The sequence below is a fragment of the Scylla paramamosain genome, chromosome 16 (genome assembly GCF_035594125.1).
Source record: "Scylla paramamosain isolate STU-SP2022 chromosome 16, ASM3559412v1, whole genome shotgun sequence".
NCBI lineage: Eukaryota > Metazoa > Arthropoda > Malacostraca > Decapoda > Portunidae > Scylla > Scylla paramamosain.
In genome coordinates this window covers 302,501-328,242 of record NC_087166.1, presented here as the reverse complement: position 1 = coordinate 328,242, position 25,742 = coordinate 302,501, and the positions used below count along the sequence as shown (strand labels likewise).

At 45.6% G+C, this 25,742-nt stretch overlaps 1 protein-coding gene and 1 long non-coding RNA gene across 3 annotated transcripts in view; both read left to right on the top strand.

The window, feature by feature from the left end:
* Nucleotides 1-17,207, top strand: part of LOC135107857 (A disintegrin and metalloproteinase with thrombospondin motifs 7-like) — a 57,481-nt gene extending 40,274 nt beyond the window's left edge. Inside the window, exons 12-20 of one of the 2 annotated variants that reach the window (XM_064018155.1) lie at nucleotides 3,866-3,983; nucleotides 4,934-5,071; nucleotides 5,420-5,758; nucleotides 5,979-6,128; nucleotides 6,568-8,487; nucleotides 8,971-9,105; nucleotides 10,192-10,385; nucleotides 10,941-11,083; nucleotides 11,423-17,207. In XM_064018155.1, coding sequence (XP_063874225.1) covers nucleotides 3,866-3,983; nucleotides 4,934-5,071; nucleotides 5,420-5,758; nucleotides 5,979-6,128; nucleotides 6,568-8,487; nucleotides 8,971-9,105; nucleotides 10,192-10,385; nucleotides 10,941-11,083; nucleotides 11,423-11,544 — 3,259 coding nt within the window. In that variant the 3' untranslated portion in view covers nucleotides 11,545-17,207. The remainder of the gene's footprint in view (nucleotides 1-3,865; nucleotides 3,984-4,933; nucleotides 5,072-5,419; nucleotides 5,759-5,978; nucleotides 6,129-6,567; nucleotides 8,488-8,970; nucleotides 9,106-10,191; nucleotides 10,386-10,940; nucleotides 11,084-11,422) is intronic. The other variant, XM_064018156.1, reaches the window with a different exon arrangement.
* Nucleotides 17,208-18,515: 1,308 nt separating this feature from the next.
* Nucleotides 18,516-25,742, top strand: part of LOC135107794 (uncharacterized) — a 34,259-nt gene continuing 27,032 nt past the window's right edge. Inside the window, exon 1 of the long non-coding RNA XR_010271991.1 lies at nucleotides 18,516-18,972. This is a non-coding gene — a long non-coding RNA (uncharacterized LOC135107794). The remainder of the gene's footprint in view (nucleotides 18,973-25,742) is intronic.

Below are 25,742 nucleotides of genomic sequence, written 5' to 3'. Positions count from 1 at the left end.
GTTACATACAAGAGCAGGGTACTTTTCTGCTATGTTAGGTGCTCATTCTACTGCCAGGGACAAGCTCACAGGTGTGTGTCTCAACGGTGAGTCCTTACCTGAATACCCTCCCTGCTCCTCCCTGCGCCGCGGCTTCCTAGGAATTAGCGCTAGAAAGTCGCTGTCAGAGGTTAGGTCATCCGTGCATGGGAACGATTTCTTTCTGGTCGGGCTGGACGAGTTTTTTATTTCACCTGCCGGTTGCCTCACCTCAGTAATGGCCGCGGTGCTCCCTCGCTGGGGAAGAGGAAAAAGTAATGAGCGGACGTGTGACTGAGAACAGAGTCTTAACTGTTTATGGCGGACATCGGTGCATGCGTGGAATGTTGAGGAGGAGTTAAGGGACGCGGATGATGAAGAAAAACTACATGCAGGTTAAAGTGTCGAGGTAGGAAATGTATCTCACCAAAGTGCCGTGCCCCTACAGACATTGCAGACCATAGAATGCCTTTCTCTCTCTCTCTCTCTCTCTCTCTCTCTCTCTCTCTCTCTCTCTCTCTCTCTCTCTCTCTCTCTCTCTCTGGTCAAGAAAATCTGGAAAAAAATGAAAATAAAAAAATAATATTGGTCATTCAGTAAGAACATAAACGAAAGAAAAAAAGGAAAACTATCCACTTAAGACACCGAGAAAAATGTTCAGAAAATAGCATAAAAGCTTCACAAGACAACAGTACGAGTATATTCAACAAAACACCAGCAAAGAATGGAATGAAAAGAGAAATGAGTCAAGCGCAGCAACAACAGAGGAAAGTGAACAAGCCATATGATCAATTAATGTTTTCAATGGCTGTGTAGGAGAGGACGCTGTAAGAGAGAGAGAGAGAGAGAGAGAGAGAGAGAGAGAGAGAGAGAGAGAGAGAGAGAGAGAGTGTGTGTGTGTGTGTGTGTGTGTGTTTCCCCGCGTTAATGAGTCACCATGAGCTGCTTCCGAGGTGAGGGCTTCATCAGGGATGCTGCGTGGCCAGACTCGAGCGAGGCAAGGTTGCTCATTTGGGCGGTGCGGTAAGCCGGGGATGAGCAGCGGCCGTGACTCAGTGACTTGTGTATGAAGGCGATGAGAGACCTGCAGGAGGGAGACGAGGTTGAGGGAAGCTGAGAGTGAGGCTGTATCAGGGAGAAACTGTGAGGCTGTGTTAGGGGAAATTGTGAGAGTAAAGGCAGGTGGTGAAAATAGTAGTGTTCTTGAATAAGGGAGCTGTTGGAGATAAAAAAAAAAAGAAATGTAAGAGTGTATTAGGAAGAAACTGTAATGCAAGATGGTGAAAATAATAGTGTTTTTTGAGTAAGGAAGTCGTTGGAAATAAAAAAAAAAGAAAAAAGAAAGAAAGATGGTGAGAATGATGAAAGCTGGTGAAGATAGATTGTGTAAGGAAATATAGCGATGAGTGAAAGGTAAGACAGTGACAGTGATGGTGCTCCTGAGTAAAGCAGACAATGAAGAGAATGAGAGATGGTGAAAATAATGGGAAGGAGAGTTAAGGAAGTAGTTAGGATAGTGTAAGAGAAGACAGTGAGAATGAAGGAGGGAGAGACAGTGAAATAATACAAGTCATAGAGAAATTGTGAGAGTAAACAGTAAAATGAGACAGAATACTAATAGAAAACGGGCTTAGAAGTGAGACTGAGAGACGAGATAGGTACTGGCACGGGTGGCAGAGTGAGGCAAACACATAATGAGGTAGGAGGAGGCGATGGTGGGAGATGATGATGATGATTGTGGCTATGGTCAATAGGGTACTGAAGCAGGTGAGGCAGGTAGTAAATTAGTTTGAAAGTGAAGGAGACAGGTGGGGAAGAAGGGAGGGCAGCAAAAACGGTACTCGAGGAAGGTATTCAGAGTGGTAATAGACAGACAGGTGGGCAGCAAGGCATTAAGTTCTCAGGTACGCAACTCAGGTATCAACCTCAGGTACTGATTTGTTGAAGTTACTGTGTTATTTTACTGGTCTTTTTTGGAGTGAGAATTATTATTATTGTTGTTATTGTTGTTATTGTTGTTGTTATTTTTTCTTGTTCTTCTTCCTCTTGTTGTTGTTGTCGTTATTGTTGTTGTTGTTGTTTTTCTTGTTGTTCTTCTTCCTCTTGTTGTTGTTGTTGTTGTTGTTCTTGTTGTTGTTGTTGTTGTTATTGCTGCAGTTTTTGTTGTTGTTGTTGTTGTTGTTGTTGTTGTTGTTGTTGTTGTTGTTGTTGTTCTCCTTCTTGTTACTGATAGAGCTTTCTTTTATGGCTATTTATATCTTCATTATCATTATCATTATTATTATTATTATTATTATTATTATTATTATCATCATCATCATTACCATTATCATTATCATTATCATTGTTGCTGTTGTTGTTGTTGTTGTTGTTGTTGTTGTTGTTGCTGTTGTTGTTGATGACGATGACGAATAAACAAACAAACAAACATCAGCTTTCATGACAAGACGAATCCTGCAGTGAAATGAAGCTTACAGAAAATGGAAGGTTAGTCAGTCTTGGTCAAGGACTCAGTAATCTTCCTTGGTCTTTGTGGCGCAGAGACGTGTGAGGGAACAGGGAACATGGGGTGACTTGTGGCTTGCTTGGGGGAAGAGGAGGAGGAGGAGGAGGAGGAGAAGATGATGATGGTGATGATGATGAATGGAATGATGATGAAAAGAACAACAACAACAACAACAAAATAGAAAGAAAGGTAGAAAAAGAAGAAGGAAGATGACGACGACGACGGCAAGGAAGAAGAAGAAGAGGAAGAAGAAGAAAATAAAATAAAAAAACGAAGAAGTAAACAAGAAGGATAACTACTATTACGAAAAAAAGACGAAAAGGAAGAGTAGGCCACGAAAAAAAGAAGAGAATGAGGATGAGAAGGAGAAAAGACCTTGTAGAATCCACCATCTGTCCGTCTGTTGTCTGGTGAAGGAGTTATTTCCCAGAGGGTGGATGAGGCTGCCGGGATGCTGGTGGCGCTGGTGGCGGTGGTGGTGGTGGTGGTGGTGGTGGTGGCCGCGACCCTCCACACTCATGCTGTTTACCTTCACAAGTGGCAAAGTGGCTCCACCTTCCCGGCACTCTTTTAAAACATTGTCTCCCTTGATGCCTCGCTCTTTCAAAATCGCCTCGAGCTTCTGCACCTGCCGAAGAAAGAGAGAGAGAGAGAGAGAGAGAGAGAGAGAGAGAGAGAGAGAGAGAGAGAGAGAGAGAGAGAGAGAGAGAGAGAGAGGTAGATAAGAGGGATGTTATAGAGACGTCACTGTAAGTCTCACCATGAAGCAACAGGAACTAAGAGTGACTGGATTACGAAGCAGGGACCGTATTTCTAAACACTTAGAATTTTCATTAGAACTGTCTTGCATCGGTTAAAGAGCACAAAGTTTTTACCTGGTGATGACGCAGAACCTTTGTCAAACTGCCTTCAGAATCGCGAAACTAACCTTGAAATCCTCAATAAATCACACTGAAGTTTCTTAGAAGTATTGGAGATAAGGCGCTGAAACGTTGGGGAATACGAATCTGTGTCAGTGATGCTGGATTTGCAAAATAAATAAATAAATAAATAAATAAAATAAATAAACAGCGTTGAAAACTCCTATCAGCGGCAATAAAGACTCTTGAAACTCAAAGAGATAAGTCATTGAAACCACTTAATTAAGGATACGAGCCTAAGGGAAGCTTTATATCTAGTGTTCTCGGTAGTGACTCTCTTAATGGTGCTTGTACTGATGCTGGCGCTTGTGTGGTGTCTGCAGGGTGATCAACTGGTCGGGAAACTTTATATCCAGTGTTCTCGTTAGTGACTCTCTTAACGGTGCTTGTATTGATGCTGGCGTTTGTGTGATGTCTGCAGGGTGATCCACTGGTCGGGCGAATACAGTGCTAACGGCATCATGATGTACTACGACCGTGACGGAGAGACGGAGAGTCTGCTGCTGCCTGGGCCTCTCAAGACGCCCCTCACCTTCATGGTAAGTGGCGCCATTCTCTGGGCTTCTTTCTTCATTTTCAGGTTTCTCTTGTAATCCTTTCCTCCTTTCCCATCTCCTCTTTCTCCTCTTCCTCCTTCTTTCTTTCTACTCCTCCTGTATCCTCTTCCTTCACTTTCTTTTTATTTATAATTCTCTTATCCTTAAATTTCCATGGCATTTCTTCTTTTCCTTCCTTATCTTCATCTTTATCTGTCCCTTCTTTCTAACATCCTTCCTTTTTCTCTTCATCCCCTCACCATCACCTGTCACTATCAATTGCCATTAGTCATACCATCATTTATCAGTTCCCTCCCTCTTCCTCCTCCTCTCATTCTTCCCCCCTTCTTCCTGTTCCCTTTCCTCATCGCCAAAGAACACTAACAGACAATGACCTTAATGAGAGAGACCTTCATGAATTCAACAAGCGAATCATCATGCAGGAAACGTCACAGTACTTCCCCGTGATTGTTTCCTCACCTCTCCTTGCCGTGAGAAATGCAAGCAGTAAGTTTAGGCCAGGAATGCGAGACTACTTGACCTTTGCTGACTCTAACGGAAGGAAAAATAAGACTCCTTGTAGTGACGGAGGTTTCTTTCTGGCTTGAGAGAGAGAGAGAGAGAGAGAGAGAGGAGTGAGGTGGATGAGTACACGATGTTCAGTGTGTGTGTGTGTGTGTGTGTGTGTGTGTGTGTGTGTGCCTAAGCCACACTGCCATTCATACTTCTTCAATCGTTCTTGTCCAACGTTACTAATAAACATAAAGCAGAAATATATAGATTATAAAAGTGTCATTGATGAAGAAGTGGAGAACTCGAGGCTACGGAGTGATTGTTGGTGGTAGTAGTAGTAGTAGTAGTAGTAGTAGTAGTATCATCATCATCGTCATCATCATCATCATCATCATCATCATCATCATCATCATGTACTAACGTCGCCACTGGGCCTCTAGCTCCTGTTCCAGACGGAGAACCCCGGCGTGTCCTGGGAGTACACGCTGCCACACGCCAACGCCACCTACATCCCGAGCTTCTCCTGGCGCCACACCGAATGGTCCATCTGTTCCGTCACCTGCGGCAGCGGTACCCAGGTAAGCTCTTTGATGGGTGAGCGTCACTGCGTGTGCTGCAAGGAAAGAGCGCTCAGTGTGTGCCCCAGAGCCTATATAATACATATACTCACATTTACCGCTATACGTTGAAACATTTCTGCTCACATCCCGACCATTTTCAAAAAGCTTTACTTGAAGGTGCACGGGTTTTTAAGGGTGTTTTTAAGGTTATAGCGACAGATAAACAGAATTTCCACATTATTAACAGGAAAAAAACACTCTTGTGAACCCGGCTAATCACCTCTGTGGCCTTTGAAAATAGTCGCAGTGAGAGAGCAAAGTGTTTCTGAACACAGGCCTTACACGTGCGAATATGTGTGCTTGCAGGTGTCCCGGGTGCAGTGTATGGAACAAGAAGCTGGACTTGTCGAAGACCGCTACTGCAGCTCTCAGACGCGCCCCAAAGACCGCTCCCGTACATGTAACACCCACGCCTGCCCAGCGTGGTGGTGGTCCGGGCCGTGGCAATCGTGCTCCGTCACCTGCGGCGCGGGAGGCATCAGGCGACGGACCGTCATCTGCGTCCGCTCTTTCGGGCCAACAGAACAGATGGCGCTGCTGGACTCCGCTTGCGACCAGTCAGGAAAACCCCACGAGACGGAGGCGTGCCCGAGCCAGGCGCCATGCGTGCAGCTGCTGGAGTGGAAGGTTGGACCCTGGAGCAAGGTGAGTACTGTTGCGTGGCGCGGCTCACACACAGATGATGCAACAAGTGTTGTCTACACATCAGACGTTTCGCGTTTCTGTCAGATTTGCTACCAGAATAAACAAATCTCTCTCGGGAGGTTGAGTAACCCAAGCCTTGCCATAAATAGGATGCATGACATTGCACATTAGCAGACTTGTACCGGCGTGACCTCCGCCCTTCCCTTACGTGCCTCCACAGTCATGCGGCCAGGACCCATGCGAGTATGAGGAGCGGGAGGTGGAGTGCGTGGCGCCCAGTGGCACCTGCGACCCCCTCTCACAGCCTCCCTACCGGCGGCAGTGTGGCAACATTACATGCGGGACGTGGCAGGCCGGCAACTGGTCCAAGGTGGGTCGACGGAACTAAAGCAAGCCGCTTATTGGCGCTCTTCAAAATTTTCACGATTTTCAAGAGAGCTTTACTCTTTCCTCGCTGAGACATCGTCGGTATGGTGAACTGAACCCCCATTACTGTGATATGCTTTACCATGATGCTTCCTTATTTCCGTGGCATACATGTGCTGCTTCCATGCTGGCGTTATTTCTTTACAGGAAATGGTGGCATTACGTACATATTAGAGTTGACTAAAAAAAAAATCATCTCATTACATTTTAGAATATTTTATTTCTCTAATAAGCACTAATAATTTCTAGCTTGTTAATTTCCGGGAATACAAAAAGTCTTTAGGGAATCCCACTCTCATGTTGTTTATGATTTGTTCAGCTTAATTGCATGAGTGTGGAGGAGGAGCGGCAGCGAGTGTACGTGTCTGTTGTCTCGTGTGCAGTGCTCGGCGCCGTGCGGGGAGGGCGTCCAGTTCCGACGTGTGTGGTGCGAGGGCGGGCTGGCGTGCAGGGAGAAGGATGAGCCACGCAGCGTGCGGGAGTGCACCGGTAATTGCCTGGAGGAGGACACGCACCTAGAGATTCATGAAGTGCTCTCGGAGGATCCTTTCACCGCCCACTCTTCAAGCCTCGCCACTGACTCCACCACCTCCACCACAACCCCTACCACCTCCTCCACGACTTCACTCACCACAACAACCTCACCCACCTCCACCAGTACTACCTCACAGACATCCACCTCCACCACATCCGTCACTACTTCGCTCTCGTCCACCACAGCCTCAGCAACCACCAGCACTGTCCTACCCCCCACCTCCACCATCCTACCCTCCACCACCACCACTACCTCACCCACATCCACCCAGAGTATCATAACTTCCTCCACCACATCCCCGCCACCCAGTCCCTCCACCGCCACCACCTCCCCTCTACTCCCCTCCACCACATCAGACTCTGTGTCCATCATTCAAGCGATTAGTAGTCCCACTCCACATGACCAATCCACCGCCACAACTTCCATGCCACCCAGCACAATCCCTGACGCCACCCCAACCTCCACCACAACCCCGCTCACCATCACCCCGCCACCCACCACCACTGAAGAGATCAAGAGTCACCCCACGCCTTTCCCTACTAATGACGACCCATTCAACTCCACCTTCACCTCCGCACTACCGCTCGACCTCTCGACTGATTCTGTGGCCACTGTCTTGCCCACAACCCAGCCGTCCACAACAGTGTCTCATAGCAAGGACAAGACCAGTGCAGCGACTGAAGCTTCCCTAACGCAAGGTCTGGCCACGTCCTCCTCAGTCTCTCCCCCTCCGGCCTTGGCTCCTCCAAGTACGCCGACTGAAGCAACCACTGACCACACCAGCTGGCCGACCCGAGTCCCACATCCACTTGACCCCGACACACCTGACTCCGCCGAGCTCATACCTCCCTCACCTGACGCAACCCATCAGGAGGAAGCTGCAACTATCTCTGAGGGTGCAGGAGAGCAGGATGCCACACGCACACCTGCTGGTGAAATAAACAACGGGACAGTTACGCCTGAGGAAGTGAGCTCCATCACCCCCACTCCTGACGGCGCGCTTGGCGGCGTGCAACTTGAGAGCAAGGAATCTCCATCCCCCTCAGAGCCGCCGCGAAGCTCTCATGTCATCTCAGAAACTCTCAATGAGATTGATTTAGATTCCAAGCCGCAGGTGTCTAAGGACAAGACTCTCCCTGACCTCAAGTCTTATCAGGGCGATGACGCGACTCACCCTCAAGTGACTTCCGCCTCGGAGGATCACCACAAGCCCATGCCTTCCTCCACACCGGTCACTACTGAAAAAACGAAAATCATAGATCACTTTTCCAACGAGAAGGTTGCCACCGAGACAGAAGCTCCCGTAGGTGTGGCGCCGCCGACGAAGCAGACAGAACAAACCACTCCTGAGGAACTTGCCACCGAGGGACCCTTGTCAAGGACAGAGCAGCCCACAGTGTTGGAAGAACCTGTAAAGAAGAAACACATTGAAGAAGAGGCCGAAGCCACCATGGTGGAGGAGCCCTTGAGAGACGTGACGCCTGACAACGACACAGACGCCCAGGAGGAAGAGCGGCCGCAGGGCATCGCTGTGGACAAGATTGACGTGGAAGACTTTGAAGTTATCGAGATTGTAGAATTGCCGGCTAAGGGAAAAAAAAAGAAAATGAGGAAAAAGGTCCTGCTCCACACGGGGGTTGAGGCGGTGGACGCCCTGCACAACCTGGCGGAGGAGACCGCGAGCCACGCCACCCCCGCCCCCATGCCAGACACCGCCGGGAACACTATCGTACCGCAGCACCGGTGGAGCTTCGGCAGCTGGTCAGAGGTGAGCCATTAATCACTCAGTGAGCGGCGGTCGTGGGAGCCGCCGCTCATATCACCCACCGCAACAACTTCACCTTTGCCCTCCACTCCACTCCTTGTTTGCACACAGAGACTACACCAACAAATAGCTAATTGCCCCATTCGTAAGCTCACTGAATAAGATGGACGGGGCGAGTGGGCTCAGCTGGAGTGATTATTACATCAAGAATGTCATGAGTATAATCCCCACTCAGTGTCCGGCATGTCTTGCCTTAGACGGAAGGAGAGAAGCGTTGAAAGAAATATTAACTTCTTGCATCACTTCCTAATCTTACAAATCTGAAATAAATGAGAAATAAATTCGTATGTTCTCGGGAATGCGTTCTCTAAATGCTTTCCTGGGCACATCCGAACACATGACTGTCCTAATTCTTCCTGAAATCTAACTCTGTGTGTGTGTGTGTGTGTGTGTGTGTGTGTGTGTGTGTGTGTGTGTGATTTGCAGTGCACCGTGGAGTGTGGCGGCGGTTCGCGAGAGCGGGAGGTGGTGTGTGAGGCAGTAACCAACACCACAACCAGCATCGTTGACGCCTCCCTGTGTCCTCGCCCCCGGCCGTCCAGCCTGCAGCCCTGCAACACGGTGAGCCCTCTGCCTCCACTGCACCACTTGGGTCTTCCCGACGCCTCCCACCTCACGCAACACTTCCTTATCTCCAACATCAATCATAGAGCCTTCCCATCACTTCCCACGCCCCTTCCTTCCCTCCACAACACTCCCACCTCCAGCGCTCCCAAGCATTCATCGCTCCCCAGTAAAGAACTCGTGCTCCTTCAACACTTTCTTAACCCGACAGCACATTTTTCACTCCTCCTGACATTTCTCATGCTCCGGAAACACCTCCCACGCCCTCATCAACTTTTCCTAGAACTCTTCAACGCTACTAATGTTTCTGCAACAGTTGCTAGTTCCAGGAGCTGTCTTATTCTGTCTGCACCATCAGGAGCCTGTGATATTACAACACCACACACTTAACACACTCTCTCAATAAGTCCTTGCTCCGTTTGTTAACTCTATTTGCTCCTCACGTGGCCGACTACCAGAGTAAAATTAACCTAATTAAGGTAGAAAGTTGGTAATATATATAGATACACTAGTTTTACCCTTGTTGTTGGAGGAAGCAATAATGAAAAGGTGATATTTTAAAAGAAGCAGCCCTGAGTGCTTCTCACGTCAGGTTAGCGATGAAGAACCTGAGTGGGTGCAGTCATGATCAGAAGACGAGTAACATAACACTCATTTTCCTTGTGTTTCGCGTTTCCTCTCAAGTCTTTCAGTCTGCTAAGAGCCAGCCAGTTGTTAGGCTTTGTAAGGAGAATGTCATCAGATCAAGAGACTTGAGATTGAAAGTACAAAACACAGTGAAAATAAATGCAGAAGGTTACCTGTCTTCTGATGGCGACTGTGCCCCATACAAGTATCGCTGGTAATAGTGGCGCCTTGTGGCCCGTGGGGAAAAAAAAAAGTTAGAATTATTGAAAAGAGATCAAGACGAATGATAGAAGGTAACAGTGGCCGAGGGAAGGAAGGCTCTTTCCTCAGCGATAAGAGTCACTCAGACACGCCACGGGAACAAAAAAAAAAAAAAAAAACATGGCGATCGGGGCTGATACGGTTCAGGAGACAAGCTTCCACACTCCTGACGACCGTGGTCTCTCCCCGCGGCAGGAGGAGTGCGGCGAGTGGGTGGCGGGGAACTGGGGCGAGTGTTCGGCTAAATGCGGCACCGGCGAGAGGGTCCGGGACGTGCATTGCCCCAAGGACCTCCTGTGCCCCGCATCCGAGCAGCCCTACGAGGTGGAGCCCTGCAACCCCGAGCCTTGCGTGCAGTGGGTGGTGGGCCCCTGGAGCCTCTGTACCAGGTGGGTGGAGGCTTGAAGGCGCCAAAGTCACACTCAAGCATAGTGATAACCCCATAAGTTGTCCTGTCCCTTCTCCTGCTGCTCAGTGTGTGTTTAGTGTGATGATACTGCCTGAGAAGCCTTTGTGTTTACGTTTCTATGTGTTAGTGGTAATTCTTTGTAAGACTTCTGGTTTTCATCCACAGTCACCACCATCACCACTACCACCACCATCACCACCACCGTCACCACACAATACCGTCACTACCGCACAAAACCACGACGATCCAACCCTTACCACCATACAATACAACCACACAGATATACCACACTACAACACCACCATCACCACCATACAAACCCCATACAACACTCGTACTTTCACCACCACCTTCACGACCTCACTATCCTCACTATCACCACCATGACTCCACGATACCCCGTACAAAAACACTACTAAGCATTAAAACATCACCACTTTCATCACCATTACCGTCATCATCACCACACCACCTCAAGTCACGTATTTACCACCCTTGCTCCCCCGCCACCCATCACCCCTCGCCCCTCCCTCAGGCAATGTGGGGGCGGCTACCAGATCCGCCACGTGAAGTGCGTGGACGTGAGAACACAGGAGGCGAGCAAGGCGTGTGTCAGGGAGGAGCGGCCCAAGCACAAAATGGCGTGTCACAACCAGCGGTGCCCCAAGAACAGAAGAGGTGAGGCTTTAGTGTATGTGTATTCTCTCTCTCTCTCTCTCTCTCTCTCTCTCTCTCTCTCTCTCTCTCTCTCTCTCTCTCTCTCTCTCGTACAAAATAAACAATAATCCCTCCTCCCTCTCTGCGTGTCCTCCGCGGCGCGCCTCGGCTCTAATACGCGAGATCAGCGAGGGAGCAGACCGATCATCGGGGCAGCAAAGTGACTTGCACGCAGTAGAGGGAAGAGGAGGAGGAGGAGGAGGAGGAGGAGAATCAATCGTATATTCTCCTCAGTGACCTTTCTTATCCATCTCGACCTCTTGACCCAACCCCCCTCGTCTTCCTTCCCTCCTCCCGCAGGTCAGCAGAGGCGGTGCAGGGATCGTCTGGACACCAAGCTATGCCGCCGCCTCAAGCACATGTGCACCACCAAGTTCTTCCTGGTCAAGTGCTGCAGAACGTGTCTCAGGAGGCCGGGCTGAGATCGTGCTTAGCCTTGACCATCTCTGCCTTGCCCTCCCTCCCTTCATCCCTCACTCACTCCCTTCCTGCCTCTTAGTCTTTCATCCTCTGTGTCTCCCTCTGACTCTCACTCTGACACTCGCTCTCTCCATCTGTCTGTCCTTCCCTGTCTCAGTTTTCTGGGTGTCTTTCTGTTTGCATGTTGCTGCGTGCGTGTGTGTATGTGTGTGTGCGCTTCTCCTCTCTCTCTCTCTCTCTCTCTCTCTCTCTCTCTCTCTCTCTCTCTCTCTCTCTCTCTCTCTCTCTCTCTCTCTCTCTCTCTCTCTCTCTCTCTCTCATTATGTCATTGGTTCCTTCATTTCCTTCACTCCTGTCTCCCCGCACACCCTTCCTCCCTCCTTCTCCTTCTCCCTCCTTGTCACCTTCCAACTCTCCCTTCAGTTTCTCATTTTCAAACCTCTTCATTCACGAGTACATCTTCCCTTCATACTTCCACTGTCCTTCCGCGTCTGCAGCGTCATCCCCGGCAGGAGGAGGCGCTGGAGTGGGCGGAAAAGAGCATCGCCAAACTCATGCCAAACCGTTAAACGCTGAAGAAGAGAGAAAAAGGAGATAGAGTACATAGAAAAAACGGAGGAAGAAGAAAGATGATGAATAGCAGTGGAAGTCTCGTGTGGTCTTCCTGTATCTTCCTATTCCTCTTTCCTGAGCTCCTGGTCCCGCCGAAGGGGAGTCGAGTGCCTTATGTGGTGTTCCTGGCAGTCTCTGGTCTTCCCTCGCTGAAGGATGGGTCCAGGCGGCGGGGTTCTGAGGGCTGACTGTGAGAAAGGGTGTACTTTCTCATATGTGACTTTATCCTTCTTCCGTCGTTAAGGAGACAGAGTAAGGGAGGTGGATAGAAAATCTGACTTTATTCTTCCTGAGTGGTCAATAAGAACGTGCAAAAAAGGGAGTTAAACAGAAAATATCACTTTAATTCTTCTTAGTCGTAAAGAGTAGAGAGTAGAAAGGAAAGAAAGCAAGAAATGTGTGACTTTATATTTATATTTCCTCGCATGTCAGAGAGAAAGAAAATGTGAAAATGATTACGATTTAATCTTCACCTTATGTCAAGACTGCAATAGTGAAGATGGAATGAAGATAAAGGACTGAACAATGATACTTCCGAGTGAGAAAATGACGACGAGGAAGATGATAAAACGAAAGCATGAATGACCAAAAGCCCTTTCCCGAACAACACCCGCCCATGCCGCATCCCGTGCAGCCCCCAGGAGGCCCGCAGCGCTGCCAGGACGAGGAGTGGCAGTCTGACGAAGGACCATTACCCAAAACCCTTTACCCTTAAGTCATCTTTATTTCATCTCTAGCTTAGCCTCGTCAGTGCAATGTGAAGAAAGTTACACGAATGTCCGTGTGTGAGTGTCCTGAGTGCTCTCTCAGATTCCTGCACTTCCATTAGTTTAGAGCCTCGTAATATATATATATATATATATATATATATATATATATATATATATATATATATATATATATATATATATATATATATATATATATATATATCCAGCTGAGATGGTGCAAGGCTACTGTGTATATTTCACCCAAGTAATTTTTGTCTTCAAGTATTCCTCCATGCAAATTTCACCCAGTATCATTCTCCATTATGGTGTTTCCTCCCTAACCTGACCTGACACATCTCAACCTAACTTAATTTGCCATGAGGGAATGATCTGGGGGAAGTCTCGTGGTGAAATCTTCGTGTGGGGATTTATTTGGGAGCAGCTCGCGGTACACGGCTGCAGGACGCTACAGAGGGACGCTTGCGTATCCTTTCTTTCAGTGCACCGGCTCGGAGGTAGGGTGGGTGTCTCGCCGCGCCTCCCTCCACACTGTACATAGCTGCCCCGTGAGGCTATTGTAGTAACGTGTCTCGTGTGCTAACTCCACTCGGCACAGACACAGACACAGGATCATATTCTGAAACACCTCGCGCTACAACTTGACCATTTTCTAACGTCTCTAGATGAAGCTACTCTTAAGAATGCGGTGAGTCATCTCCGTGGCTTTTAGAAATGGTCTTGGTGAGAGCAAAACGTTTCGGAATAAGGGCCTGTAACCTTGCTGTTAGTACTTAGACCGGCCTGGCTGACTCACCTGGTCGGGAAGGCAGGTATTCGTGAGTCGCGTAGATTATAACTAGGCCGTGATGTGTCAGTGTTATTCTGCCTTGTCGCCCCACCACAGCCCAGAGACACACGCTGGGAAGACTGACGTGCAGAGAATCAGGGACTCATTCATACTAAATACAACCAAATCATAGAAATCAAAACATATCTGCTGCTTCATAGGGAGTGTGCCAAGTGTTACCTTTTCATATCATGGAGTTAAGTACAATAGGATGAGGTGGAGCAGAAGCACGCAAGGACAAGATGGTGGAGGAGTACATGAGTGATGTAAATAGTGTGCTGTGCTGCCTCGCCGCGCCCTGTGTGTGTGTGTGTATTAGATAGAAAGGCCACCTGAACATAGGTGTAGGTTGATTAGACGTGTCCAAAAACATTTAGCTATAAAAAAAAGTCGTTTCGGAAATTTTTTTTGTGTCTGGACTTACTGCAGCGCAAACCGTAAGTCTCCACTTGATTCATTTCCCTTATGAACATTCCACCGACAAGATTATCCCAAAAATAACTGCCTCATCATTTTGGGCTAAACCTCCATGGAGAAATCTTTGTGGGTGGAGTATACTTGAATGAAATCTATATAAAATACTTGACTTCCACTCCCCTAAGCCTGAGTGACCGGCGTGTTGGTATGTTGGGCAGTGAACCCACGCCAGCAGACACTCGCAGGCAGACCCGCCAGGGCAACACAACACAGTGGCACAGGCAGACTCTGCTTGGGTTGCTCCTCACTCCCTTCATTCCCTCCTTCCTCACCGAGGCAATTCATCACACGTCACCAGTGATTCCGTGACTCAGCATCTTCCTAACCGGGGACACAATACTTCCATTGACCCCTGACCTCGCCCTGGCACACACGACACCCACCGCTGTTACCATCCGCGCCGCCCCCGCCCGCGCCCAGCCTCTAGGCAAGGCAGGGGAGTGCGGCGGAACACACAAGTAAGGAGGGATAGAGTAGGTAAGACGCTGTCTGGGTAGGATAACCAACAGGAGACAAAAGAACAAGATAGGATAGTACAGGACATCATGATAAATGAATACATAATAGGTTAGAACAGAAGGTTTAGAGAAGGGCTTCCCACATTTTATATACATGGTTTTTAGGGGCACTGTGCAGCGTCAGTTATCTATGTAATGCTAAGTAACTGAGTGGTGCCAATACAGCGCTGTGAAGTGCTCTCCTTCCTGCAAACTGCTGTGGCGCACGTGTGTACTGAGTGACGGGAAGCCCCGTCAGTATGTTTGAGCTGCACCTCCCCATGAACCATAAGTCCATCACTGATGGTTCATCGATATATACTTATAAGCTGCTTTGGCAGTTAAGGATTGATAGGGTTCACAAATCTACCGCTAGGTGGTAGTGCAGTCACTGAACTAGTTTGAAAGCTTGCCACTAGGGAGTATTACACTCAGTAGTTCAGCAATCTATGGCCAGACGGCAGTGCAATCGCCAAACTAGTTGATAGTTTGACAGTATGTCAATTAAGGGTGGTAATTTTAATTTTACTTAGTAATATTTATCGCCTGTAGGTGGCGAGAACATCTATCTGATATATAATTCTTCAGCTGTGAGTTTACGTGACTTTCTGTAGCGGATGAGAAAAGTAACCGCCAGATAAGATGAGGTCACTGTGCCGTGACAGCGGCAGTGAGTAGTTAGCAATGGGTCAAAACTGGCGGGCGACACACTCACCACTCGTGTGAATCATAAATACAGTTTAGTTGAGGTGTGTTGAGTAAAATCACAAGATTAAAATATCATGAGAGCAAGTTATGTAATAACACACACACACACACACACACACACACACACACACACTTTCTAGTCTGTCATCTCCTCCCCCGTGGCATAAGATAAGGCTGAGTGAGGAGTGAGTAGGAATGAGTGAGGGCTGGGATGAGTCACGCCACTTGGGAACTTATGAACCTCAACACAGTGGTGCGACGGATCAGTGGAGGAGGAGAAAGAAGTGATTGAGTAAGGCGGGGAGAAGGAGGGGAGGGTGACTCACGATTCATGGCAGACGTGGCGGCGGGCACAGGCCATCAGGGATCCCTCGCATTGACCTTGTGCCATCCTCCTCCTCCTCCTCCTCCTCCTCCTCCTCCTCTTCCTATGAGACTAAGTGAAGTCTAGTTGACAAGAAGCTTGATGGAGAGCCTTGCTTCGTGTGTGTGTGTGTGTGTGTGTGTGTGTAAGAGAGAGAGAGAGAGAGAGAATTAGTAATAGTAGTAGTAACAGTAATATATAGTAGTGGTAGTAGTAGTAGCAGCAGCAGCAGTAGCGGTACCGGCAACACACAGTCTCCAGCCTGACAACCTCCAGAGGGAAGCGTTTTAAGTTATATTACATTAGCATAGGTCACTAGTCTTAGGCGAGTTTAGGTTAGTCAGTACTGGGCCAATTTAATGTAAGTCAGTATGTTTGTGGAAGACGAAAATGAATGACAAATAAGTTGGATAAATACACATGTAGTATCATATCTTGATGTTGGTGGGATTAAGAGATAAGTTTCTTCCGTGAAAATGAAAGGAAAAGAAACTGTAGTCATAAATGTTGCTGTCCAGGAGGAAAACAGTGGAAAACAATGTAGCAGAAACGTTAATTTTCGTAGCATCTTCCCTTTTTCTCAGTGCCCCGCCCCATCAAGCCCATCCCTCCACCACGCAGTATTAGTAGTCTCACTGCCGCTCACTACGTCTTTACTGCCTCTTGTGTACAGTACAGAGCAGCGTAGAAACCGCTTACCCACTGATCCCTTCCCTGGACGGCCTGACACACCTCCGCATGACACGGTGATTAGGCGGCGACCGTGAGGCGAAGTTTCAATGCTATGCGTATGCCTGGAAATCTTGCCCACGGTCTACTGACAGAGAAACCTTGGTCTTGATCTTGCCCTCCGTGGACTGCTTGGTGAGGTGTTGCGCCTTGTAGTGGTGCTGTGTACTCGTAGGTTTGTTAAAAGCATTCATGTACGCTCCCTAGTGGTGGTGTGTACGTGTGTAGGCGTCCCTGTGCGCCTCGTGTTGGTGTTGTGTATGTGTGTACGCTAGGTGTTACACGTCCCCTTTTGTATCGTAGCTTTAAGAGTCTGTAGGAGATAGGTTCAGAAAAAGAAGTAAAAGCTAAACTCAACATTTAAGTCTCTTGGAAAATCGTTAATGACGGTGTTCGAAATGTGAGTCGTGCTTTGTAAGAGAAAAAACACGGCATGTTTTTCTCTAGTGGAAAAAAAAAATGTTGCTTAACAGTGAGTTATTTGCTGACGGCTTTGATATATAGAAAGAAGTATATGTATTTTTTTTTCCTCTCAATAAATATTCCTCAACTTATAATTCCTCAACATATTTCGTATTTGTTCAACTTTGTAAAACTTATGGGACACAAATAAGTAAGTGTTTGAGAAAAGTAATAAAATATAATCATGATTTGCAGATGTGTCGTGCTCCTCGTGTATAATAAATAGTATGTGTTGCGAATAAAGGCGCTTCTCAATGCACTCCCTTCTTTAATCCTCCCTTCCTCCCACACTCCCACCCCTCCCTCCCCTTTCCCTCTCAGGAGCACCCCAGCAGGCTTCGGGCGTGCGGGGAGGCTGTGTACTTACGACTAACGCCCAGAATCCATCTCCTGAATAAGAAAATAGATAAAAATGAATAATTAAAAAATGCAGCACTTATTCAGAAACACGTGAGGTTGATTGTTCCGTGATTGTAACCTAGCAGACTGTAAGTGGAAGGGAAAAGATTTGCTTGTGATGACTCTGAGTGTGTCCCGTGGCAGCCTGATGTCCTACCCTCCTTCAGAAAGTCTGCTTCAGTTAGTAAGGTCTTCACCAGCTGCCTCTCTCTCTCTCTCTCTCTCTCTCTCTCTCTCTCTCTCTTGCTGTGATAACTCTCGAACATCTGCCAGTACCCTTACGTCATTCCTCTCCTCCTCCTCCTCCTCCTCCTCTTTCTCCTCCTCCACCTCCTCCTCCTCCACTTCACTCTCCTGCATTGACACCATCCTCCTCTATCCATCTTTACCATCTCCCTCTCTCCTCCCCTTGCGACTCCACCTTCTCTCTCTCTCTCTCTCTCTCTCTCTCTCTCTCTCTCTCTCTCTCTCTCTCTCTCTCTCTCTCTCTCTCTCTCTCTCTCTCTCTCTCTTTCAGCTGGGCCGTGACCTTGGACACACATGCACACATACGCGCTGACACACAAACCCGCCAGACACAAATACGCCCACTCATGTGATCGCGCGTACTTGGATGCTTGTTTATAGGCATCCCTGCTTCCCGGAAGAGTACATCGTGTGTGTAGATTTAAACAACGCACACACACACACACACACACACACACACACACAGACACACACACACTCGAATGTATACATAACAAACCCAAGAAAACAGATTATGATAGGAACATTTTTTTTTTTTTTTCTGTGTTGGGTGGGAACGTGACCACTGGATGTACTCGCTGTGTTCTCTTCGGGAGGCATTGCACTGAGCACCAAACCATAAATATTTAGAGATGCTATTATGTTACTACAAAGTGCGCTAAGCACCAGGACTGTTATAGACTGAGCTGAGATTGTGGGCGATCAAATCAACAGTCATCCCCAATTTGCTACATGTAATATGTCAGTTTCTTCAGAAATATGCGTTATATATATATATATATATATATATATATATATATATATATATATATATATATATATATATATATATATATATATATATATATATACATATATGTATGTATATAAGAGATATTGCTTTCACAAGACAGGAGTGCTGTGCCGCCTCCAGGCAAGACAAAATGCTTAGTGTTATGTAGTCTTGATCAGTATCCATTGTATAATCCTTCACAGCATGGCCACAGTATTCTTAAATGAAGAGTTCTTCGAAACATGAAAAAAAAAAAAATGTAATGATGTATAATTTGGAGATATATTTTTTAGGGATTAAAAGATTAAATTTGAAGCGTATTCAGTATTTACATATTAAGAGAAGTTAACAAAATAAATACAGAAACTATGGATAATATGTAAGTAATGTGGAGATCATGTAAAATATGTAAATAATAAATTGCGGAGGCCCAGTTACGACACGTGACAGGCCGCCTTAATGTAAACAGCGGCAGTGGGGAGGCGACTCGCGCGGGAGTGAGGGAGACACGCTTGGGAAACTTTTATTTGTGTGTGTGTTGTGTGTGGAGAAAGGAAAGACCGTGCCTCGAGATAAGACTACAGTACTTCCACAAGACAGCTGGGAGGTGAGTACCCGTGGCTGGAGATAGTGTGTTCGTGGATACCAGTAATGTTGTTTTGTGTCATCATAGCCTTCAGCATGGCAGCCTCCTAATCGGCTCCTTTGAAGCCATCTACCATTACTTTTACTACATAGGCATGATTTTGTTATTTGCGTGTGGTGTTCATGTTATCCCAGTAAGAACTATCCTTAACGTTATCTGTTGTAATTACCAGCCTGTGTTGAGAGCCAAGGCAGGCAGTGTTTGGCTAGCAGGCCGTCACACCCTGGCGCCTCCTGCTTGTGTCATCGTGCACATCTTCATTCTCACCATTTCACATGTATCAGTCGTGGATTATTATTTTTATTATTTTCATTTATTTTTTTTTTCACCGCGTTATATTTGCAAGTGTGTATAGGTAGTAGCGTAGAATACCAGTAAGGTTAATTTAGTTTATGGTGAATTAGGCTTGGCTATACTTGTTGAGATCATCACAATAGCCTAACTGGACGATGATGGAGATTTTAGGTACTGTATAAAAAATTATAAAAAAAAAAGAACAGAAAGAAAGAAAATGCGGCGTGGAAGACGTGGTAGGCGATAGTCCTGATGGCAATAGTGTTGACGTACTGACATATGGGTGCTCCCTTTAGTGGTCACAGCAGCTGATCCCCCGTCTCAGTCTTACTCTGTCTTCTGCAGTATAAATTCTACTCGGCTTACGCTTCTTGATGAATTCAGTGGAAATAACAATTAGGATAACACTGCGGCTATGGAAGAGGAAGGAAATACGGTGGTGATACTGACAAAAAATTACAACGCGGCAAGAGAGAGAGAGAGAGAGAGAGAGAGAACAGTGACAGGCTCAAAAGAGATGGATGAGGCTTCAGTGGTAGATCACTCGCCCGAGGAAGCTGGCATTAGTAATTAGTCTTGTTCAGCACGTTTAATGTTAGGTTGAGAAGAAAGAAATAATGATAATGATAAACAAACTACCAGGAGCCAAGATAAACTTTTCCATCCTCACCAAAGAGAGGAAAAAATAGAACAAGCATAATCTGATATAATGGATCGGGTTGTGTGTTTTGTTTTGTGTTAGACTCAGAGATAGACTCAGCTATAAGTCTCCCTAACCCTTGTAAACAAACTAGATACTTTCTTCAAACATTACTAGTCATGTGCAGACTGTCTTGATAACCACTACTTTGGTCTCTATTATGTGCAGAATTTAGTTATATTTTTTTTTACTCGTGATTATTTGTGTTAGCACATTCATACAAGCAAATTCTATTAGAAGTACACACACACACACACACACACACACATCTGGTCGTCTTGGTGGGAGATGAAAGATGATTGTGATTTTGTGGGCATAGTTAGTACAGCTTGTTGAAGTGGTGGAGTCATTTACATAGTGATTTCTCTGTATTCTTGACTGTTAGGTATTCTGGCATCTGGGATTTTTCGTTGCTCCATTGGAAACAAAAATTACACCTTTCTCCAGCCCTACCCAACTACAGTACATGTTAATTTGTTTCAGAGTTGGTGTCAAATCTTCTACGTTTCAGTCATTTGGTTATGAATAAGTACTCCGAGTGTTACAAGCTCTCTTACTACGGTGGAACAAAAATCATGATAGTAGCAAGGCCTCTCTATAGTCTACCTAGCCGCCAGCGGATGACAGCAGTGGTAGCCTAATCCAGTAATAGCCACGGTGCATTTTTTTTTTTTTTTTTTTTCCTCAAAGGATGCTTGGAAAAAATGTGGTGCATGGAAGGGTACATGACATGGCCTGTGTGTATAATGTGCACCACGAAAAGACAGATGTTTTAGGAGGAAAATTATAAGTGTAGGAAATTAGTTTAAAATGAGATCAAAGTATTACAAATTTATGTTATAGCATGTTACACTCAGACGCAACTCAAGCCTCACGAGTTTGAGATGTGTTGCTTTGTTTTGTTTATTTTATTAGCTATTTCCTATGCTGAAAATAGAGACATATTACTTTTATTTATGCATTTTCAGTCTTAAATATGGAGAAAATATCAAATATTCGTGTATTTTTTTTTGTAATTTATCATCCTTGGCGCTACGGTACATGAATTTCGCAAAAGCTCCCGGAAAAGTGCAGGGACTCAGGTTTGAAGAACACTTGCCTAATCTGTCGGATGACTAAATAAAGGTTACAAGTTTGCAGTAGTCTGTGTAGAGCAGGGTGCGCTTGCCTTGCTTCATCGTGACGTGCATACCAGCCAGGTGAAATTCGCCCAGTGAGCGTGTCTAATCTTTCTTTATCGTATACAGAATCATAAGAAAAACTTATTTTTGCATTTATTTATATTAAGATCATATACGTATCGATGTAGAAGAGTCATCGAAATTGTAGACACAGGTAGTAGTGGCGTAAATTTTTATATTTAAGTCTGTGGCGTCCAATCAGAGAGAACGAGCCAGGGGGACTAATACGGGCTAGAAGGACACCCGTTGTGTTGTGCTATTCAATATTTACGTGTGTGATTTCTCTTGTGATGAAAACATTGATGCGCATGACGGATCAAACAGACACCTTTATGCTGGACAGTGACTGCACCATCAGGCAGTGAAGCCCAGTGTAGGGAGAATGAGCGAGATGTTTAGTTTTGAGTACGTGTATATCATGGGATAAGATATTCTTTCCTTTTTTTTTTTTTTTTTGTTGTTGTTGTTAGTCCATTAAAACATAAAAAAATATTTGGCTTATGATCTGATAAAGTTCATGTGAAGACGCATGTATGTCAGGGTACAACGAGTAACAAATGGTGCAAATGTAGTGCAAATCAGACATCAAGATTAGAAGTAGGATTTTACTCCTACAGCTGACTGCTAGCACGTAAAATAGAGTATCTGAATAACACTACATATAGCTGAAAATGTTCACTGTAAGGTTAGTTGACGACTTGTTTACAGGCGTGACTTTACAGTGAAGGTCTTACGATGGCAGTGTATTGTGCATAGTGGAGTCAGTGAGTGTCAGGACTGCCTTCATGTATATACGTATGTACATTATAAGCAGATGGCGGAGAGGCAATGTTGATATCAGTTTGACATACTTCACGCACTCCACGACTATGAAACTATATGGGATAGAATCGAACATCAAGAGATAATAAATGTGGGAAATAAGTCCTGTCTAGGGAAAGAAAAAAAATAATAATAATAATAAATAAATAGATTGCAAGCTTTTCTTAATGATGGTAATTTTGAAAGTAATGTAAGATTGTTGATAACTTTCCTTATTAATAATAATGATATTTTAAGTTTTGCTGGAAAAAAAAGTATTTGAATTTGAAGTTTGAAGGCTAATGAATAAAGAAGTAGGTAAATAAGTTGAGTTTTTTTTTGTTTTTTTTATTATTGTAACGAATTACTCTTATTTTTCTCATTCTTAATCTTCATATTATTTTTATTCTTCTTCTTCTTATTATTATTATTATTACCAGTAGCATCAAGTTAGAACGACGAGAACAACACCACTGAAAGGTAAACCAAAGGAAGAAGTGGCAAGGAACACATTACATGACAGACAAGCTCGAGACGCGGGGCATTGTAGCAGCGGTAGAATAGACTCGGGAGTACTACGTGTGTTGCCAAGTCATGCGAGGGGAATGGAGGTGTCACGGAGGATTAGTGGAGCAGTCAAGGGGGGGTGGGAGGGAGGGAGGGGAGGGGCAATACCACGTCATCTCCACAATTGTCTGCTGCAAATCCACTGTTATCTGCAGGTGTACACAGGCTGCAGAATATAATGATGCCTTCTTTTTAGCTGTATCTCTGTCACTGTCTGCTTCGAGTTCACTGTTATGCTCGGCTTTCTCTCTCTCTCTCTCTCTCTCTCTCTCTCTCTCTCTCTCTCTCTCCACAAATAACAAGACTTGCCCTGAAATGACTGTATAGTATCCTGAAATCTCTTTTGTGTACAAGTTCCTTACGAAAACGTGGGAAATCGTGGACAGTACACGGCGATATTGTTCACTGAAGAGTTTTGAAGAGTAATAAGTGGAAATTGTGACAAGACATCTTAATATACTCGATTATTATAAAGATTTCGATAAAGGTACGTAGGTAGGAGTGATGAAACAAATGGACATTAGCATAATACCATTGATCGAGGAGTTTTGAAGGCAATATGCGGGTGTAACAAAGAGAAAGGCGCCATATTGTTGCTTTATGAGTTATGGGAAATCCTGCGTGGGAGTATTGGCAAAACATCAGCAGAATATCCGTCACCCTTTGATTTATGATACTGTTGGAATTAATATTCTGTTTCATTACCCACATAATCTCACATAACAAAAGTATAACTACAGCCAGTGAAAGCTTTAAACAATTAGAGTTGACTGTCAGTGTTGCCTTTCAAAAAATCATATTCTGAACTTACGTAAGACAACATTTTATTAACCTTGGGAAGCTGCAGAAATTTTTATTTGTGTGAGAGCGGATTCTGGACTAGAACACCAAAAAAGGCTATAAAAAAAAAAAAAAAGCTCTACTGAAGGTGTCAATTCTCAAAGCGTGGAGTCAAAAAGGTTAATCAGGGACTTGTGAACATCAGTAGGAACACAATTCAGGTTAGGTTACGTTGTTATGTTCCTGCTGCTCCATCACCTCCCACCAGAAAAAGCCTGGGACTGAATCCTTAACCATTTCTTACCTCGCTACCTTCAACAGTCTTTGTAGAAATCATAAGGGTTTTCAAGGATGTTTTCAAGATTCCAGTGGTCATTTAACAAGAATTTTACGCTTATCACTGGGTAGAACACTCTTGAAAACCCATCTAAATATCTATGAGGCTTGAAAGTTGTCCTGATGAGAGCCTGAAGTGTTTCAAAATACAGACCTTCATTATTCAGGTTTTCAAGGGAGCTTTCATGGTTCTAGTGTTTATTTAACAAGAATAAGGTATCATCGCTGGATAAAATACTTGAAAACTCGGCCAAACACCTCAGAGACTTAAATATTATCGTTGTGAGGCTCCAATGTGTTTTAAAATAGGGACCTTGGCTCGTACGTCGTATGTAGTGTATTTATAGTATCTGTTTCGCTTTATAAGGTGATATTATACAAGTCACCTTTGAAGTGGTCGTGTGATCAGCTTCCATCCTAATGTCAGTGTGTTAGTTCTAAGCTCAGAAGTTCATATTGATTTCAGAATTTACGTAGAATCACGAAGCCATAAATTATCGAGTTTGGTCTCGTACTGAAATAAATACATTGATGAATAGCTAAATGAATGGATAAGATAGGTTGTTCTCCACACACACACACACACACACACACACACACACACACACACACACACACACACACACACACACACACACACACACACACACACACACACACAGATACATACGAGTTCATACATACATAGATAAATGATGGATTGATGTAGGCAAGTAGATCGGTGGATAGATACATAAATACATAGATAGATAAATATTGTTAAAAAAAAACACATAAAAAAATATTACAAACATTAATCACATCCATTTGTACATAGAACAAACTGAAGTAATACACACACACACACACACACACACACACACACACACACACACACACACACACAGATGGATGAGTGGTTGCCGTGATACAGTCGTTCCTACGCCACGCACCGCCGCCCACCCTGCCAAATACGAGTACCTGGCGCCCTTATCTGACGGCCGCCTCCTCCCGCGCCCTCCACCCTGACCCGCGTCACCATAAGGGCCAGACAGCTCCTTGTTCCCCGTGACCCGCCCACCCCTCCCACACACACACACACACACACACACACACACACACACACACACACACACACACATACACACATACAGGTTCTTAGTAGTCTCAAAACTCCACACCTTGTTAAGTAATCAATGGTTGTCACTCAGAAAGGATATAATACACACAACGAGACATTCCTCACCTGACAAGTCCTTCCCTCCTTCTCTCCTTCGCTTCTCTCAAACCGTCTCTCCTTCCCTCCGAGTCCTTGTCTTCATCCTTTTCCCTTCTCTCCTTCTCTTCATTTCTCACAACATTCTCCTTCATCCTTCCCTTCTTCCTTCCTCCGAGTTCTTGCCTTCATCTTTCCCTCCCTCCTTCCTTTCTCCTCCTTAATACTTCTCTCCCTTCTCGTTTCCTTCCTCCCTCTTTGCCTTCTCTTGTTCCAACGTTCTTCCTTTGAATTACTCTTCTTCTCTCCCTCCCTCATCACCTTCTTCACTTCCATCATATACCTCATCTCATATCCCCTCATCTACCCTTTCTATCTCTTGCCTCTCTCCCTCCTCCTCCTTCTCCAGTCTCTTCTTGTCCCTCCACTTTCGCGATTACTCTCCTCCCAACCCTCTCCCAAACCTTTCCTTCACCAAACCAACCCTGCCTTCATGTTCCCTCTTCAACACTTCCCTTCCTCTCCCTCTACCTCCCCTCTCCACCCAATCATCACCTCCCTTGTTCAGTATCTCAACACCTCCCACCCTTCTTCGCCGCGGGGACGAAATGGAGGAGGAGGAGGAGGAGGAGGAGGAGGAGGAGGAGGAGGAGGAGGAGGGAGATTCAACATAGGGACGTGGAAATGGTAGGTGGAAGAGGAGGAGACGAAGGAGAAGGAAGACAAGGAGACGAAAAAGGAGGAGAATAAGAACAAGGGAAGAAGGAAGAAAGAAAAGAAAGAGGGAAATGAAAAGAAGATGAAGAATTACATAAATTTTTCATTGAATTACACAGGAGGAGGAGACGAAGGAGGAAGAGAAGGAAAAAGAAAGGGA